Here is an 18436-nt window from a genome sequence, read left to right as displayed (position 1 = left end):
CTTGTTTTATTCATTTACGCAAACTGTCAGCGGTTTGCACGCAAAGAGGTTGTGAGTGATTCCTTTTATTTTTGCTTAATGGGAGAGATGTAATATATTAAATCCAGCTAATAGGGGGAATAGTAAAGAAAGCACCAAAGACGTGACCAATGTGTCTGTTTGAAGCTGCTATTAATCACTAAGGGAAAAATGAAATGTTTTCACCTTGAGGATTTGTATTCTGTTTTTGTCCTTGCATTTATGCATCAGGAGTGACAGCAGTGAGGAGTTATGAGGTGCAAATTAACCATTGCCACTTAGGTTGGATGACTGACACCAGCAGAATTACAAACCTTGTTGTCTCTTTCGACTGTTGAAGCTGTCAGTAGAACCTGTGCCTGTAGGTGAACAGATTGCAACCTCAAGGAGGGTTTTTTTATAGCCTTTGCAGAATTCCATTTACCTGTATTTACCAGCTCCTTTCCCTCTACCGTTACCATAGAGACACTCCATCCCCATCAGCAAGTCGACTTTGGCTGCAGGGCTCATTGGCTTTCACAGGAGAGACACTGGTAAGCAAGTGTCTTCCTGGCGCGACTTCGGCACCGTCGTAGCGAGGAAGGCATTTACCTAGCTTTGACAGGGTTTCCTTGGTAGCCGGTGTCCCGGCGATGGCGGCGCGTCGCCCCGTTTTGTCACCGTGAGTTGACGCCCGAGACAGTGTGAAATCCAGCTGGGAGAAATCCGCCCCTGTAATTGAAATGAGTTCACCTGGGAGACAGCTGCTCCGCAGAGCCTGCTGGCGGTCGGCGAGCGCGGGATGCTATGTAGGTTAGTGGAAATGACAGAATTCCACAGCAGGTTTTATTCTGTCGGTGACACAGTTATTAGAAGTTGAGAGACAGAGCCACTGTGAGTAAACACACTCCAGAAGCAATGCCTTATTAAAGGTGAATAATAAGCGCACTCTGCCCTGTCCCACTGATAAACCCTGCTGAAATGAATAAAATATCAGTTGTGTTCCACATTTAGAACTCCATCCTTCTAAGTGAGCACCAAAGGGCAACTGTGTCGTTGTATTACAACTAGGTTAGTCCATATTCAAGAAATCCATCAAATGCATTACACCTTCAAACTCAACCCATTCCATCATTTGGAATTAAAAGAGATGGCTACCATCTGAGGGCCATGTGGAGGAAAAGCTTCATAGATTTAGCGAAATGTTTCACGTCTTGTTTGGAGGCTCCACATAAAGCTAACGGTGGGCAACCTCTAGACATGTTCATTAAAAAAAAATACTAAGAATATATTACTTTAAAAACTATGTATCCCCTTAAACAGTTTGAACAAAGCTAAAGTTAATGGCTCTTTCATTTTCCAGTCTTTGTTTATTGGACAGCGACACAAAAAAGTCAAATTCCAGGTAAGTTGAAATACTTTTTAATGATCTACAAGCTTTTAAAAAAGTTTGAATATTGAGGTTAAACATTCTTTATAGAGATGTAAAGCTTTTGTATGCACTGGAATGAGAAAAACGTCATTATTATCACAGAGTCTACATGAGCAGTAGGCAATGCTGAAAGCGGATTTTAAAAATATATGTCACTATAGCATGAATATGATTAATATTCACCCTAAATTTCCAATCAGATGTCAGAAAAATGAAAGAAAATATCTGGTATAGAGTTAAATGCCACTCTTGTACCCATAATCCTTTGGTGCCCTTTATTCCAAAACGACTAAATTTTAAATGTAGAAATCCGTTTTCTGTCATAGACACATCAAATGTCCATTTTTCTTCTAGTCTGGGGTTAAACAGTCATAGTAAGGAAGTTCAGACCTCCTTCTTCCCATCAGCCATCTCTTCCAGGCCTTCTAGGGTGATGTTAAGGTGTTCCCTGGCTAGCCATTAGATATCATTCATCCTGAGTTTGCTAATTCATTAATCAGTGGTGCAATACTTACAAGGAATCACCATAGAAACGCTATGCCTGTGAGGGTTGGAGGAGAGGTTCCAAAACTTTGTTTGATCTCACTGAAGATCTCCGACAAAAGAAAGTACAACAGGGTGAAAACAGAATCCATATTCAAGAAACCTGATAAAAAAATCAGTAATTTTCTGGGTAACTTTTGTTTTGTGGCCATGGTGGAGTCAAGGTGACAAATTGATGTCTTGTATTAACTCTGTATTTTTTCAGAATCACACAAAAACACCTATTACATGTAAACAAAATGAATCTGGGACACCAAATTTGGAGAATAATGGGTCTTGAAATGTGTTTTTCTCCTCCAGCTTGAACGAACGGGTTCATTTAAGTCACTAAGGATTTGTTTTTGATTGAATTCGTGACAAAATGACCAGCAGCCGGTCAATTTTAGCTGTGTTTTGGCGTCTCTCATCAAAAACACCTCCAAGGAATGTGCTTTCTTTGAAAAGTTTGTGTTCCCTAACTACCAGATGAGATGAAGTAAATAGTTCTGAAAATGAAAAAATGAAAATGAAAACATCACATAACTAGTTTTCACTTAACAAACACATTTGAACATTTCTACTGGAAAAAAAATGGAGGAATTAGTATTTGGCTCATGCTCTCCTGAAAAAACTTCAGGGCCGTCACCTCACTCTGAGAGAAACTCGCCAAAATAAAATGCGCCTTCATAAAAACCTAGCGCCTCATATCTCTGTGGGATCCTCTGACCCCAAAACCGCCTGGCTTTTCCTGCAGATCACACAGAATCTCCATTACTTTAACCACTGTAATTACAGTCTAGATTTTCACAACCTTTAACAGATTCGTCAGCACTTTTAGTTTTTATTTAATAACATGCAAACATGTAGAAACAATAATGTACCATTGCACTCCAAATAACTTGCTTTTGGTTTGATATAATGAAGGCCACGATGCCCATAGACAACCATCAACCCTGTGTGATAAGGAAGTGTTAAAGATCCACACCAATGTGTGTTTATGGTGTTTTTAACATGTTCTTGGGACATTTTCCTCATGATGGAGGACATATCTGAAGAAATCTAAGGTTAAAATTGTCTTTCTAAGGATTTCCGTCGTGAATCAGGAGCAAGCAAGAAAATGTAAAAAAAATAGCTGGACTGATGTTGCTGACCTTGTTGAGAGCATATTAATAGAATATATCGAATTTTATGGATCAAAAATACTTCTTTTGGTAACACTGGGACATATTTTGAAAGTCAAATTTAACTTTTGTACTTAAAACATTGTTCTAGGATGTAGAGGAGTTAGACTTTTAGCTGGACGCTGTTTAGATCAATCAAAACTAAGATTTTTACATGTGCAAAAACTGACAGATTCCACACTCCACATGATTTGAGCACTTGATATGTGGTCTGCTCTTTTGGTTTTCTCTTGTTGCTGATGGATACGAGTTGAGACAGATCTTGAAGTCCATGCATGTTTACATTTGATCATGTTTTATTCCTTAAATATGCGGTACCCTGAAAGCTTTTTAATTAATCATACAAAAACTGCCTGTTAAACACAGACATGTTAGCATTCAAACAATTTGAATTCCTGACAAGACAAAAGTTTGTTTGCTCTGTTTGTCTTTTGTCCTTCAAACTCAGAGTCTTTTGTGTTCTGTTGTTGTTGGAGATGCACCGACTTTGCAAACCTTTTTTGCCAGAAAATACAAAGACCCAGGAGGGTCTGCTAATATGCTGATACCTCAAGTATGTCTCCACTGAACGTCCGACTTTGAATTTTGGCTCCCGTTTTTTTCATTGTCTGAACCCCCATCTGAGTCAGATGTTTAAGCCATTTGTCCAGCTTCAAAATGCGTCCATTTTGGCTTCCTTGAAACTGCTGCTACATTTTGTGACTCCAAATGTGTTGGAAAAACACAGACTTTTAGCTGGTCAAATATTCCAAAATTACCCTCAAATGTACTCCTTTTAGGAATAATTAGCGTAAATGTGTGTTTACACGAAATAGAAGACACTCAACTAAATGGACCATTTTATTGTGGTTTGTAATGTTGTGTTTACATTGGATTTAGCTACAATGAATACATGTTGCTTCGGCTTTTACGAAGGTAAATTGAATAAAAAACTAATTTAGAACTGTTAAATTTACACCTAATCTGTTGTCACATGTTGTCAGGAAAATGGGGTAAATTCCACTCAGCTTTCTTTTTGTGGATCACTGGAAATGTCAGATTGATGATATCTGACAGTGAGTGAGTCCTGACACTTTATTCCAACAAACTGGGGACACTCCAGGCAGATTACTTCAACAATGACAGCCTGGTTGGTTGGTGACAGACTGTTCTTTGGCTCAACGTAACTCCAAGCGCGTTTTCCTGGCACACTGCAGGCTGGAAAGCAGAGTGCATTCTGCTCACTGCGAGCAGTTGGCCCGGAGAACTGAGTGGTTTCACTCGTACCGGCCAATATGTTTCATTTGCTGGATCCATTTGTTGTTCGCCCTGTAATTGAAAACAGGCGTCCTTCAACTGTGCCATCCAAAAACAGGTGAAAAAGAGGGATTCACATCTCTCATAAAATAGGCTGCTTTTAGAAAACAGCCTCAAATATACATCTAATGTGAAAAAATATACTTATTATATCAAATAGACATTAAACCTTCAAGCATTTCATTACATCATGTTTTCAAAAATGCAAATTGTCATGGTGCCTCTGCCAGCTACTCTCCCCCTCCCTCACCTTCCTTCGATTTTTTACATATAGAATTGACCCCTTTATTATTATTATAAGAATTGATTCATTTAATTCATTAAAAAAAAGAAGCATTATAAGATTGGCATTTGCTTTTCTCCATACTACGTCGGCACAGCCTGTCTTCTCACTGATTCCAGAAGCTAATTGTCTTCTGTTACCGTTCGTTAATTGCAGTGACTAATGATTCTTCCGCTGTGTGGAATAGTCAGAGCGAACTCCCAGCCCATATGGTCCGTTTGCAGAATATTTTTTTGTGGCTGAGAGGTGCAGACGTGAGCTGTCATGTGTTGAAAAGATCTGAGGATGGTTTGACTGTCTTCTAAAAGGAGTTCTCCATCAATCAAAGCCTGTGTCTGTCGTGTCGCTGTCATTTCGCTCTTTTGGTGCTCTGTCTCTTTGGCGGGGCTGAGCGTTGTTTCAGATGGTAAAGCCTTTGCTGGTTTGAACCTCTGACTTGCAACGTGTCGAAGTGTCCTTGGGCAGGACACCGAACTCACTCCCCTTTCATAACGGTCCATGATGCACCAATCTGTGTGTAACTGTAAATCTTTAAGACTGTCTACTATGACTAATTTTTGAATAAACGTAGAAACGTAAAATTAAAGCTGCAAGTAGCACAAATAGTAGCTCCCAATGATGCTCGAGGAGTTATGAGGCGATCGATTCAAATTTTTTGGAGGTATTTACATTTGTAGCTTTTACTAAAGGTGTTTTTTTTTTTTTTATTCAAGATGGCTCCCTCAGCCTTAGGTCAAAGGTCAACGAAACTGGCTGTAGACTTGTGCTGGTAGCATGTGTGTGCAACTTTGTAAAAGATCTCTCCAACAAAAGTTTTCTTTTCCCAAATTGTGGGAAAATGTGAAAACTACTTCACTTTGCCACATAATGGCCACCAAGCCGTGGGTCCTGTAGCATCACCTAATCATTTCAAACTTTCTTTGTATTTTAATGTTGTTGACGGTTTTGCCTGCTGTGATGTGATCACTTTTTTGCGGGGGGGGGGGGGGGGGGGGTAATTATGTCACTATGTCTGCAAATTCATTTTCTCTGGGCACTAAATACATGCAAGTTTTGGGGAGTTTTTGAGTAAATTTTACTCAAAGGCACAGTAAAAAATTAAAAATATTAATCATTTAGATTGTTTTCAGCAGGTAGGAGAGCACAGCTTTGTTGACATGAAGAAACCCCTTTTAAAAACTGCAAATATTCATGAATTTAAGATGCACTGCTAGATAAAAGTAGGAATAGTATCTCATTCCCCAAGGGAAAAAGACGCCAAGGTTTGCATGTGACTAACACCTTCTCCAAATCCATAGCGAGGTATGTTTGTTATCGTTCTCCTGCAGCAGAGGCCCCTCTGACGCCCAAGCCTCAGCTTTGTCATAGATGACAACATTTTCTCTTGGAAGGAGGCTTTACTGAATCCATTTTGTCGTACACTCTGCAGGTTTGCAGGAAAAGCCGTTTTAGAAAAAGCCCTCAATCTACCAGCAGGTTTAACAAGGCAGGGCGTTCTGTTTTCGTCATGCACTTTGTTTATTTCTACCCCAGAAACACTAATGATGAATGATTTTTTTTTTTTGTTCCAATCAGCTAAGTAGATTTTTGCCATTAAAGCTAAATTAAGAAAGAAGTGGGATCATTTAACTAAATTGAATTGTGCAGCATTCAGCTGTTTGTTTAGCGCCACCAACAGTCTCAGTTTCATGAACACCTTTTGTAATTGAAAATCTGTTTCAAAAAAGCTCTGATGCAAACTTAAGAAGAGATATTCAAATATTTATCCTGTTCCAGTGCATTTGGGAGAGGGGGCAGGTGTTAATAATGAGCTGCTGGTATTTATAGACATCCACCTTTCTGTTGTGATTAAAGGACTAAGTCTTAATAAAAGGTGGGAGGCTGCACATCCTATATAATAAAGGTCTTTGTCTGACATTTACAAAAAATAAAAAACACAAAAAGGGCAATGCCCTAACAAATAATATCCAAGCCTGATATATTGTTTTTTGTTTTGTTTTTTTAGCAGCTAAGGGTTGCTGTGACCTGAGATTCTAATTGATTTAATGCAAAAAAATGGCATTAAAAAAAATTAAGGAAAATAATTTTCATATTTATCTTCCAGGCAGAAAATTGTAACAATTTTTTTATTTTATTTTTTGTCTTTGGAGATTGGTTACTGTTATTAAATTTATTTACACCCAGAATGCTCCCTAAAGCCAAAGTAGGAATTCACTTTAGAGCAAGTGGTCCTTACGATGACCTACTCAGTCTGACTGAATTGCTTAGCAACACAGTGCCAATCTTTGGAAGGTCTCTGGCACACTTTAAAGAAAAAAATAACCCAGGAATAGCTGTCTCAATAAATGTCTGGAGGACATCTACCATGTTTCAAACTTAGATAAAAATAAAATAATAATAGTAATTTAACATGAGCTAGCCTAAATAATCACTTTGTCATTCCTTTTACTGGTTAATTTCTTTATATTTTCTTAAAGACCCACTCAAATGAAATTTGTGTTTTTGGTGTTCTTAACATGTTTTTGTGGTATTTTTTGCATGATCACATAGAAAATTTATCTAAAAACTGTTTAGAATTTGAGTATTTTTATTCTAATTGTTGTCAATCATTAGGAGACAAAAATGCCATTTAAAAAAGAGCATTTTTCATGATGTAGAAAATATGTTGGGTGAGCTGCAAGCTCCGTGCTCCGGCCCATTCTGATGCATCCACCTGTAGATGACTAGATCAGATCCATGTGTATGTCTTCGTTTTCCTCGTCTGAGCTGGCATGTAGCTCAAGACTGTACGGCTGGATAGCTCCTATATTGAACGCCATTTTTGTTGCCCCGGTAATGAAAGGTTGGGGGTGTGAGGAGCGGTAAGCTAGCGGGAGAGCATGTAAACAGAGAGCTCTCAGTTATGGGTGGGAAGGGGGTTGCACTTTGCAAACAGTCCTCTCCTAATGAGTTGTTTCCACAACTCAGAGGAAAAAGGTTTTCTGATTTTGGCTAAAAATAGCATAATCATAAATTGAAGACCACTGGGAAATAAGTAGATCAATTGATGATTGAAGTGGGTCTAAAATGGATGCTCTGCTTTTTTACCTTCCAAAATACTCCAGATTGAAATATAGTATGGTACTTAACCTATACATATTTATATATTTAACTTCTAAATTGATAAATTGATTCTGAATTTAAAAATGTAATTACTTATTTAAAAATAATATCAATAGAAATATTTATGATGCTTTATGATTTTTTACCCCCCACCCCCTTCCATAATCACCCTCACATCCCCCTCTCTTCTTCCCTCCTTTTCTTTTCCGTCCGGTCCAACAAAAAACTGTTGCAAATATAATCCAAATGAATGAAGTTTAGTATACATTACAAAAGGGGTTTATTCAAATATACACCTTGTGTGTCAGAAGATTCATAACCCCATGTTGTAACAGTAACATATGTCCAACACAAGAGGCCTTCATCTGTTTGCTCAGCTGTTGGACAGGACAAGTTTAAAAATAAGTAAATAAATTCTAACAATAGTTGGTGTGGAATAAAAGATTGCCGTTGTCTTGATTTTTCCATTTTGCCTCTGCTTCCAGTGAAGCATCATGACAACTCTGCTGGACCTGAAGAGTAGTGTGATGAGGCAGGTGCAGAGGAGCCAGTCCCTGAGGAGCCGACGGGAGCCGCCCCCTCCCACTGTGGGCAGCCCCCTCACGCAGAGTCCCGAGCCGTCACCTCGCAGGTGAGTCACTGCTGTGCTTTCAGACACACTCGCTCGTGACTTCATGGTCTGAGAGGAGATGATGCGGTCCGTCCTGATGCTGCTTGGTTCAGTCTCCTTTAGCATGCTGGTACCAAGTGGATTTTTTGTGGGCACATTTTTCTGAACAAAACCCATATTGGACAGAGACAAAAACCCTCACAACTCATGTTTGCTTGAATGCTGCCTGTTAGGATGAGTATTCGTTCAGGTTATGAGCCATTTGATTGGAAATTTAAGTGCAGTCAGTCATGGCTGCTTAAATGATGGCAGCTTCTCCTTGAAAACAAAGCCAGTCAAGCTTTGAGGTGATAACTTGCACCCTTTAATTATTTGCTTTTCCCTGGTCATCCCGCTGGAGCTGCAGGTCATAAACTGTTGTCAGCAGATGGTTTCAAATGTGTCTGGATTGTAGCCAGGCTGTGTCTCGCTGCGAGGCGAGGGCCATTCAAAAGCCGCCTGGTCCCAAAGGACCTGTCAGCCACGTCATTACATGCACAGGCAGGCTCTTAAGGGAGAGCAAATGCGGCTTCCTTGTATCTCAGCCTCACAGCACATTGGTGTGATGCCCAAATGCCTGCTGATTTCATCCGAGTGGGGAAGGCGCCTTTGAGCACCACAAGGCAAGGACTCATTTACGTCTGCATGGCGTTTTGTGTCTGAACTAAACTTTGATGGGAACATATAGACAATCTTATGAAATTTGACATGACAGCTGATCTATGAATAAATCTCTGAATATTTGAAATCCTTTCTTTCATGAGAAATACAAAAATTGTTAAGTTTAAGTTAAAGCTTGATTTTCTTTCAAGTACCTCCTCTCGAAACTTATCTCAAACACCCCAACCTTGAAAGTGATGACATTTTGTAACGTTTGTGACAAAGTTTCTTTTTTTCTTCTTCTAGCTTTTGTTCTTGCAAAAGAGTGTCCACACTAAATGTAGCTGAAGCTGAAAACTTAAACCTAATGCTACATTCACACCAGGCTCGGAAACCTGTTTACCAAAAACAGTCCATGTTCAAAACTCCACGTTCACAACTCTCGCATTCAAACATCGCGACACAAGATTTTAGATCAGTTTTTGGGCTGTACGTACAAAACGCATGGCAATTGAACACTAGCTGGAAGTTAAACCAGTTAAAATTTGAGCAATCTGGGGACTCAGAGTAGGTCATTTTCATGACAAGGTGGTGCCAAACGATAAAAAATCAATCGTGAAGGAGAAATTAATGTGTGCATGGCTGGAGTTACAGTATATGAGACCATGTCTTTCATATATAGATATATAGGAATTGAGCTGTGAAAGAAAAAGACTGGAGCAAGATATGCCCTGCTCCCAGCCCCTTCCAACTGGGAGTACATGCGATAGCATCAGACCTGTGACAGACCTGTGTGAACACTATATGCTAAACGTGCATTCAAAAACCCCATGTTTGGTGCATATTTAAATGCGCCACACATGCCATGTGCGGCGAAAGGTAACTTTAAAGTTCTCAATGAGTGATCTTTAATCTGTGATCCCTCTTTTCTTCCATTTGGAATCCATTGCATTTCCCAAACTTAGAAAAACACTTTCCTAGCTGCTGATATTTCTTATTTAATTATTTAATCTTTATTGTTAAAAACATCCCAATGTCCAGTTTTGGGGGAATAGGAACTTATTGAATTAGTTTTTGCAATGTTGTATTTGCTTTATAACCCCATGTTTGTTTGCAGCAAGATTTTTTACTTGTTGCAGGGTTAGCGGGTAAAGTTTTTCTGCATTTTTCCTTAAAAAAAAAGTTTTTACTTTTGTCTATAGCTTCTTCTTCTGAAGCCAAAAGTCATCTTGTGAACCTGAGGTTGCTATAGCAACCCAAACACAGCCTGCTGTCATAAAGCGAACTCATACTTGTAATAACAACGTCGCTATTTTTACCACGGAGGAAGGTGTCGGATGCTGTTTTTCATCGGTAAACTTTGGATTTACGTAAAGGGCTCATTTTTTCAAGTCATTTATGTCTCTTCGCCTCAATTTTCACGCAACGCAGTTGTGTTTCTATGCAGATCAAATGTGCTCTTGCTTATAGACTTGATTCAAGCTGACAGCATCTCACCTTCCACTCGTTTGCCAGTCCGGCTCCCCGGTGCTGCCGCCTTCCTGCTGCGTCTCAGCCGGAGCGCTCATCATTAGAGGCAGGCTGTTGATCTTTGTTATCCAGTCAGACTGCGGCTGACCCGCCTGCACTCCGGCTTTAATTGAGAATTTGCAAATGAGGTCAGGTGGATTTGGGCCGCTCCGTCTGTAGCTGTTGACCCGGCGTTACAATCGCCTGTCAGAGCCGAGCAGACAACGGAGAATTGCAGCCGAACCGTCACCTTCAGTGGAGCAAATTCTGGCTCCATACCTCTGAGTGTATAAAACCCCACAGGGCTTTATATTAGAACTCATATTCCTGCTCACGATTGTTTGCTCATTTCACTCTCTCTCAGCACCAGTGGACTTGAGATTTCACACCTGATTTGACCGTGTTTCGCATCTGGGTGCCTTTAAAGGTTCCATCTCCTCGATATTGAGGCTTTTTTGTCATGCAGAATACCTCAAGCTCTTTAGATGAATCCCAGCTCTCACCTTTTTATTTATTTATCACTCAGATGACTCAATGATTTCTCAGACTCCTCGCCTCTGCACTGTTTATTTATTTATGTATAATTAGACCGGGCGCTAATACTTTTTTTGGCCGGAAATAGCTGCCTCATGATGCGATAATAGAAACATCACTTCTATTCAAAGTTTGTCATAAAAAAACTTTTGCATATCTTCAAATCAGATGTCAGAAAGAAAAAATGGGCAAATATTTATTATTTTTTTTCCTGTTGAGGCAAATTTTCTGATGCTTGACCCAATCTCAAGATCTGAACTTCAGCTAATCTCGATCGTGTCAAGTCTAAGAGAAGATCTTCAAATGTCTCTTTTTTATTACTTTTTTCTTTAGAGCGATACTTGAAAAGCCCTCTACAAAGTAATTGTTGGTTTCAGTTGCTTCTCCCAGACAGAAACGAGGCAGACGTCTGGTGTTTTTGGTCACAAGTGCAAGTGAGGTGAAGTGTTCTCATTCTGCTGTGTCTCCTTAAAACCCCCCGAAGGCTCAACAACATGCATTTACTGTCTCCTTAAACGTAACAAAACAACATTTATTTAGATCAGAAAGTGACTTTTTAAGTAGAAGTTCATGACTATTGTCGAAAGTTCAGCTCCCTGCTTGCGTCCTCAGGTGTATTCCTTTTCGAACGTCTTTTTTCACGCCACTTCACCACATCGATTTGTCGTAGTGCAACCTCTGCGAAAGCAAAGATCCAAATCACAGTGACCACCAGCTTGCTGATTACCTGTCTGACCAAAGTCCTTTGTCCTTAATTATCTACTTTTGCTGTGCAGTCAGGTCTAAGAAGTCCTTTGATGGTTCCCAGCCTCCTGCATTGTGCAGTAATGGAGCTGTTTCATAGGTGGATGGTTCAGTTTTCGCTCTGTGAGGTCAAATCAGCTGTGAGATCTTGAATAAAGTACAAGCATTGATCGCTCATCAGATATGTCAGATTTTATGTCTTTAAAAATACTCAAAAAACAGAATTTTTGTGAAAGTTGTATGCAGTAGAATTTAGATTTACATTGATGGAGCCAAATTCACCTGAATCGTCTTATAATTAGGGCTTTTTTGATCCAAACCGACGCCTATCCTCCTGAAATGTTATATTGCTTATTTAAACATGTAATTAATTAAAACAAACAATCTTTTGTGTTGGTGGGGGGGGGGGGGGTAACCTTTGGTCATGATTTAAGCTGCAGCCTTATTGGCTGACAGCCATAAGGAGTCAGATTAAAAAAATCATTCTGTTTCATTGGAATGCAAACAGACGTCAAGTTCTTTGTCATGCCGGAGATGAGACTGATGTCGACAGCATTAATTGTTATCTATGCTCTGCCATATAATGCTGAAAATTGGAGGGAGGGGGGCTGCTGTCACCTTTAGATGCTCAATTAGTCGGTGGTTTAAACGGAGAGAAGAAGACGAAGAGGTGCAGCGAGCTTTTTGTTTTTATTTATGCTTTTCATCTGATTTACTCCATGCAGGAAATCGTGATTGAAGCATTTGGATGAATTCTGAAAATAAATTATAATAAAATGAGTTAGGGGGGAAAAAATAGAGATCTGTTTCCTAGCAACATCAAATCATTTTGTTATTCTGGTGCTGTGCTTCTGAGTGTGTGTGTGTGTGTGTGTTTTGAAGACAGTGAAAAGAAGAGCTGAAAGAGAAATGTTCATTCTATATATCTACGTATGGTTTTATGAAATCTAAAGAGTCAGCCTGCTATTTGCATCGACCAGTCTCTGCACTCTTGTGTTTGTCCAGAGCTCAAAAAGATCTGGTGTGCAGGAAGACCAGAGATTTCTGGATATAATGATTCAGGTTAGATTTTCAGGCTTAATCTGGGATTTAAAGTGAATTTTAGATCAAATGAGCAAAACTGAGATTGGAAAAAGTTTCCTCCATATGAACATTTTCTGTTACTCTTCTTCGTTAAATCTTTTTTTTCTGGTTTTTGATCTTTAGTTGGACACCAAAGGAACCCAGACCATCATCGATAAGAGAAGTCCCTGATGTTAAAGTCCCACTCCGATCATCTTTTGAGATATTTTAAAAGAGTTCCCAGTTGCCTTTGATTACGATTAAGCCATTTTTTGCCAACATCAAAACCTGTGTCGTTTTGTAGTACAGGGTTTCTGCAGAAAAAATTCACCTCTAAATTGCGGGCAGGATCGTTGGCACAGAGTAAGCCTGTCCTCGATTCTTGTTACCCATTAGGTTAAATGTTTCCCACTAGCTTACAGCCCCTCACATGCCCAAACTAACATTATCAGTGCAACAAAAATGTCAAGCAATATAGGGGTTATTCAGCCGTAGAGTTAAGATCCAGATGCCAGCTTAGACGAGGAAAACCAAGACGTACATGGGTCTATCTGTCTTCAGGTGGATGCATCAGAATGGGGCGAAGGGGGGAGCTTGTGGGCATATTTTCAACATCACGGATATGATCTGTTTCAAATGGAGGAAAACAAAGATGTACAAACACCAAAAATACCTAGAAATGCAATTCTGAGCTTAATATTCTTTATATAGGTCATCCTCATAAAGAAAATGCCACAAGAAGATGTTAAAAACACTAAAAACATTATTTTAGACCCTCATAGTTGTTCCGCCACATAGTTTAAGTCAATTGGGATTAAAGCAGCCAATTTAAGTTTGAATGGACTCAGCACCAGCAACTCTGAGCCGGCTCCCCTACACATGGCTGCCATTCCACCCCCGCAACCACAAACCCTGTGTGGGGTCGGTGGGTTGCCAGGATGGGCTGCATGACGCCAAGACAAGACTGGGCTGGGTCTCTGTGGAGAGCTCTTCTGGATAATGTGATGCTGCTGGCTGACAGATTAGGAGGAGGGCAGGAGCAGGGAGGGTGGGACTGACACGGCAACCGATCCCGGCGGTTCTGCTACAGCTCACATCGGGGCGCGCTCATTTCCATACAGGCCAGGAGGAAGGGCCTCCCCGCTGGGAGATCCGGGAGGAGGCAGAGGTTGGGGTGCAGTTCCTTTTTCGGAGGGGGATTCCCAAGGTGTTCAGCCGGCAACTCTGCCCCCGAATATGCCGGTGTCACCATGACAACCCGGGCTGGTGGGAGTCCAGGGATTCACTCGCACCTGGAGGAAACAGAGATTTCCATTTTGCACACAGCCCTACTCATCAAAGCAGAATCGCATGAGTCATGCAGAGTGTAAAAATTTAGAAATGACTGAGTGCAGGACCAAGTCAGTTTGATAGATGATAGAACCCTGCAGGGGGGCACGCTCAAGTAGTTCAGACACTGATCACACGTTCAATGTTGAGGTTGCCATTGATAATCATGAATATTTTATAGAGAAATTACTTTTTTCTTTCACCCTTCAGACTATTTATCAATCTCCTCCTTCTTGTTGGCAGGATTTCAGGGGAGAGCTTGGAGTTCTTTGGGCGTATGAACGCCATCCTGCAGAAACAGGAGAACATGATGCGGGCCGCCCAGGTGGAGGTAACCCACACTCGGTTCCCACCGATCCATCTGCTGCACACCTCAAACATGTACAGTTTGTGTCACGAGCGGACCTCAGCTGTCTCCCGGCCCACCACCGCGGTCGCTATGACGTCCGTGGACAGAAGGAGCGGGTTAAACGGGGAGCTCAGAGGACTGAGAACTCAGCTGTGACAAGCTGCTGTCCATGAATATGCTCAGGCTCCAATGCCAGCAGCAGCGACGTTTCGCTGAAAGAAAGTCATCACTTCACACTCAACACTGCCGCTTGTCAGCTCCGAAAACTGTTGATCCTGATCAGCACAGAGAGAGGATCCACACATGATCCCATTCATCACTAGCAAATGAAGAAAAGTAGGCTTAAAACCCAAACAGCTGAAAGTCCCTTTTACCTTTATATAACTTTCTTTAAAATCAATGTCAGTTTCCCTAATGTTCTCTAATTTTCACCCGAAAAATCAGCATAATGATTTATGTTTCCACTCATATAAAAAAATCCATCATTTTAGAAAGATAACTACCTTGGTCAAGCATTTTTTGAATGATATAAAAAATCATCCAAAAGTTTGGAATAATAATTGATATTTGTGTTTAAAAAGTAAAAAATGATTAAAAAAACTGGAGATCAAATGTTTTTTAATGGTTATTACTTCATTTGAAAAAATGAAGGTTCCCTTCATATCCTCTTTTCTACTGTTTCTTTTGAAACTTTCTATATCACACAATCATCTGCAAACACTGTTTAATGTTTTTTTTTAATTGCCAGTAAACATGTTGCTTGTTATTTTTGTGCACCTTTGCATCGCTTGTTTGTGTTGTATTTTATGTCAGTGTGTCAGACTCCTTCCTTTTCTGCATCTTCCTGCATGCACTTTGCATAAACCTCACCTGTCGCTGTAATTGGCTTGTTGAAATGTTTTGCCACACTTTTGCATTTGCATTCAGATGTTTAAGGCTTGTTATGCATGTTTTGCTCAATTTAGATCCCCCCCTGGAATATTTCTGTGCAGTTTGACTTGAACTCTTTCCATTGAAATATTACAGTTTTCCCTTGTCTGCTCATTCTACCATTAAGTAAATGGTTTTAGATGTTAGAAAATATGTTAAATATGTATTTAGATTTATAGCAACAAGCTGTGGGTTCATCCCGAACCATCACACTTTCGCCCTCATGTTATACAACAAGTATGCACACCTAGAATGGTTTTAGTTATTAGAAAATATGTTGAATATATAGTTGGAGTTATAGGAACAAGCTGGAGATTCATCCCGGACCATAACACTCCCGCTCTCATGCTGTGCAACAAGTTAAAAAAAAACTGTCTGTCTTCACTTAATGTCAATCTTACATGTGTGCAGAAGGGCGCTTTGTGGAAATGTAAAAGTCAGAAGGGAAATGTTGTTTTATTCGTGGGTTCCATGGTAACTGAACACAGCAGATAATTTGTGGCGTGAATGTGTTCACGCTGATGACATTTGTGCGTTCTTTTGTTTCGCTTGTCTTCGTGTTCCCTGCTGAGTAATTGTGGCTATCATTCTTTTGCCTTGAGTAGCATAAAACGTCGACTAAGTTTCTTCATGGCCCCCACCGTTCAATGAGTTTGGGTTTTGTTTTGACCTTAATGCTTTGTCTCCCCCCCATCTCCCAGTGTCAAAGAGGGGCCAGCACAGTGGCGCCCCCTCAAGAGCATGTGGACCAGTCTTTTATCCCCGAAAGAATCAGCAGGACGGAGGTTTGTGTTTTCCTTTTTTTTTCTCCTCATCCTTCTTCAGCAGGGATTATATTCTAAAAGGCCCGGTAACCGTTGCAGCCTTTGTCCCCGCTCTCGATGTGCTGCAGATTAAAAAGCATGAAGAAAAAGAGGAAGCCTGCATTTACTTTCTGAAAGGCAGTTATTAACTGGAGTGTGTTTTTTTTGCATAGCTGGATCTGCTTTATGAGGAAGCTGTGTACACGGTGGTCAACAGGGTCGGCGTTCTTTCGCCCGAACACGTGAAGAGTGACGATGAGCTGTTTGCTTACCTGCGAATGGTAACTGTCTGCCTTTTGATCTGCCTGCCCTGCATGATTAAGGAACTCCTGTGCCGAGCAGACTGTGCTGCTGCTGCGTTAAATATCTGTCAGAGACGCCGGTGGCAGCCTTTCAGAAAGCATTATTTGTTTTGAGGAGGCTGTAAGAATCCGAGCAGATGTCCTTGGCTCAAAACTGATTAAACATCAAAGCCCACTCGCACTGTGTACTGATATTCAGCTGTGACGGTGTCACACTGAAAACTGTAGCCTCTCCCTTTTGTTTCAACAGCTTATAGGTAATAACAAGCACGAGGCGGCATTAAAGACCTTCTAGTGACATTTCACTGACTTTTTGAGTGGATTTTTGTTCACTTTAGGAGTGAATGATAAAACCGCTTTGATGAATCTGTTATCTTTTCAAGGTGTTTGATATGGGCGAAGAAGAACATGAGATCATTCTCCAGAAAGTTCAAGAATCAAAGGTGAGGTGTTCTCAACCAGATTAAAATCAGCATAAAGCCCCAAAAGTGGCATAAAGTATATATATTATTACATAATTATTAAATAAATAACACAATAATTTGAAAAAAACTACAAAGCCTTATTTGTGGGCAAATATAAAAAACGAATAAAGTTTTACAAATTTCTTAAAGAAACATGTTTGATCTGAAGTGGATTAAATTAAGATGTAATAATTTACTTTTTAAAATAATTTGCATACTTATATGACTTTGCTGTTCATATGTACTGTAAAAATGAACTTTATTTAAGATTTGAGACAAGCAGATAGGGATTGTTGTTTTTTCCTATATTTAAATGAAGATATTTATGTTATTATAAGCATAACCTAATTACCGTATTTAAAATACATACATGTGTCACATGTATGTGCTGCTGATAATGAAACAAACCGTCCTGCTAGAACAAACCTAATAAAGATTTAAGTATGATTAGACGCTGTATACTATAAAAACCATCAAATTACTAAATTAAATCTGTGAACAAAATTTTTATTTAAAAAAGCCACAAATGATGCATGCTAGTATATATATATGTATATATATATATATATATATGCGTGTGTGTGTTGTGTGTGTGTGGTTGTATTTTCTCAGCTGGAGTGTAGTGTTTCCCGCAAAGAAGCATTTTGTTGTGAAAACAGTAATTTCCAAAAAGCCTCGTTTAGTCAGATTTTAGTGCTTTTACTCAAAGCCCAGGAGTTCTCCGATAATAACTATCCAGATCTGTGGGCTTTTGAAACGGTCACACACTGAGTTTTTCTTCGTTACACAAGAAATTGATTCCGTTTGTTCTGACTCGCTGAGCATGCTGATGTGGTTTTTTGGAGGACATGCAGCAGTGTTGTTGAAATATTTTAGCAGCTCCACAATGAACCAACATTCCATCTATTTTTTTTCTTTTTTACAGCGAGCCACCTTTTCCTTGAGAGTTTCTGTCATGAAAGCAAAGAATCTAATGGCCAAGGATGCAAACGGTGAGCCAATGGCGGACTTAGCGGTTTGGGGAACAGTAACATGGGGCCCTCTGCAGCGGTTATATCAATTCTTTTTTTCTTTTTTCCTTTTTTCTTTAAAAATAAAGGGTAAAACGCCAAATAACTTCCTTACTGGTCCACTTGTAGACAACATCAGTGTCAAGAATTCATATTCTTTTATAGGAATTACAAAACTGAATTCACATTTTAATGTAAAAGTATTTAATATGATATACATTATATATACTTGGAAATGTATTAAATGCACTAGTTTGTTAATCCATCACTAACTAGAAGGAACAAATTAGGATTTTCTGTCTTTTCTTTAATGATCAGGCTATACTAAAGAGATTCTG

At 39.8% G+C, this 18436-nt stretch overlaps 1 protein-coding gene across 1 annotated transcript in view; it reads left to right on the top strand.

The window, feature by feature from the left end:
• baiap3 (BAI1 associated protein 3) overlaps nucleotides 1-18436 on the top strand; it is a 36580-nt gene that overhangs the window by 2122 nt on the left and 16022 nt on the right. Inside the window, exons 2-7 of the mRNA XM_020705199.3 lie at nucleotides 8299-8444; nucleotides 14484-14571; nucleotides 16221-16304; nucleotides 16496-16603; nucleotides 17008-17067; nucleotides 18014-18080. Of these exons, the coding sequence (XP_020560858.1) occupies nucleotides 8308-8444; nucleotides 14484-14571; nucleotides 16221-16304; nucleotides 16496-16603; nucleotides 17008-17067; nucleotides 18014-18080 (544 nt within the window). The 5' untranslated portion in view covers nucleotides 8299-8307. The remainder of the gene's footprint in view (nucleotides 1-8298; nucleotides 8445-14483; nucleotides 14572-16220; nucleotides 16305-16495; nucleotides 16604-17007; nucleotides 17068-18013; nucleotides 18081-18436) is intronic.

The sequence above is a fragment of the Oryzias latipes genome, chromosome 8, assembly GCF_053564925.1.
Source record: "Oryzias latipes strain Hd-rR chromosome 8, Olatipes_Hd-rR_3.1".
NCBI lineage: Eukaryota > Metazoa > Chordata > Actinopteri > Beloniformes > Adrianichthyidae > Oryzias > Oryzias latipes.
Note: the sequence above shows the minus strand (reverse complement) of the source record. Positions and strands in the feature narration are given on the sequence as shown.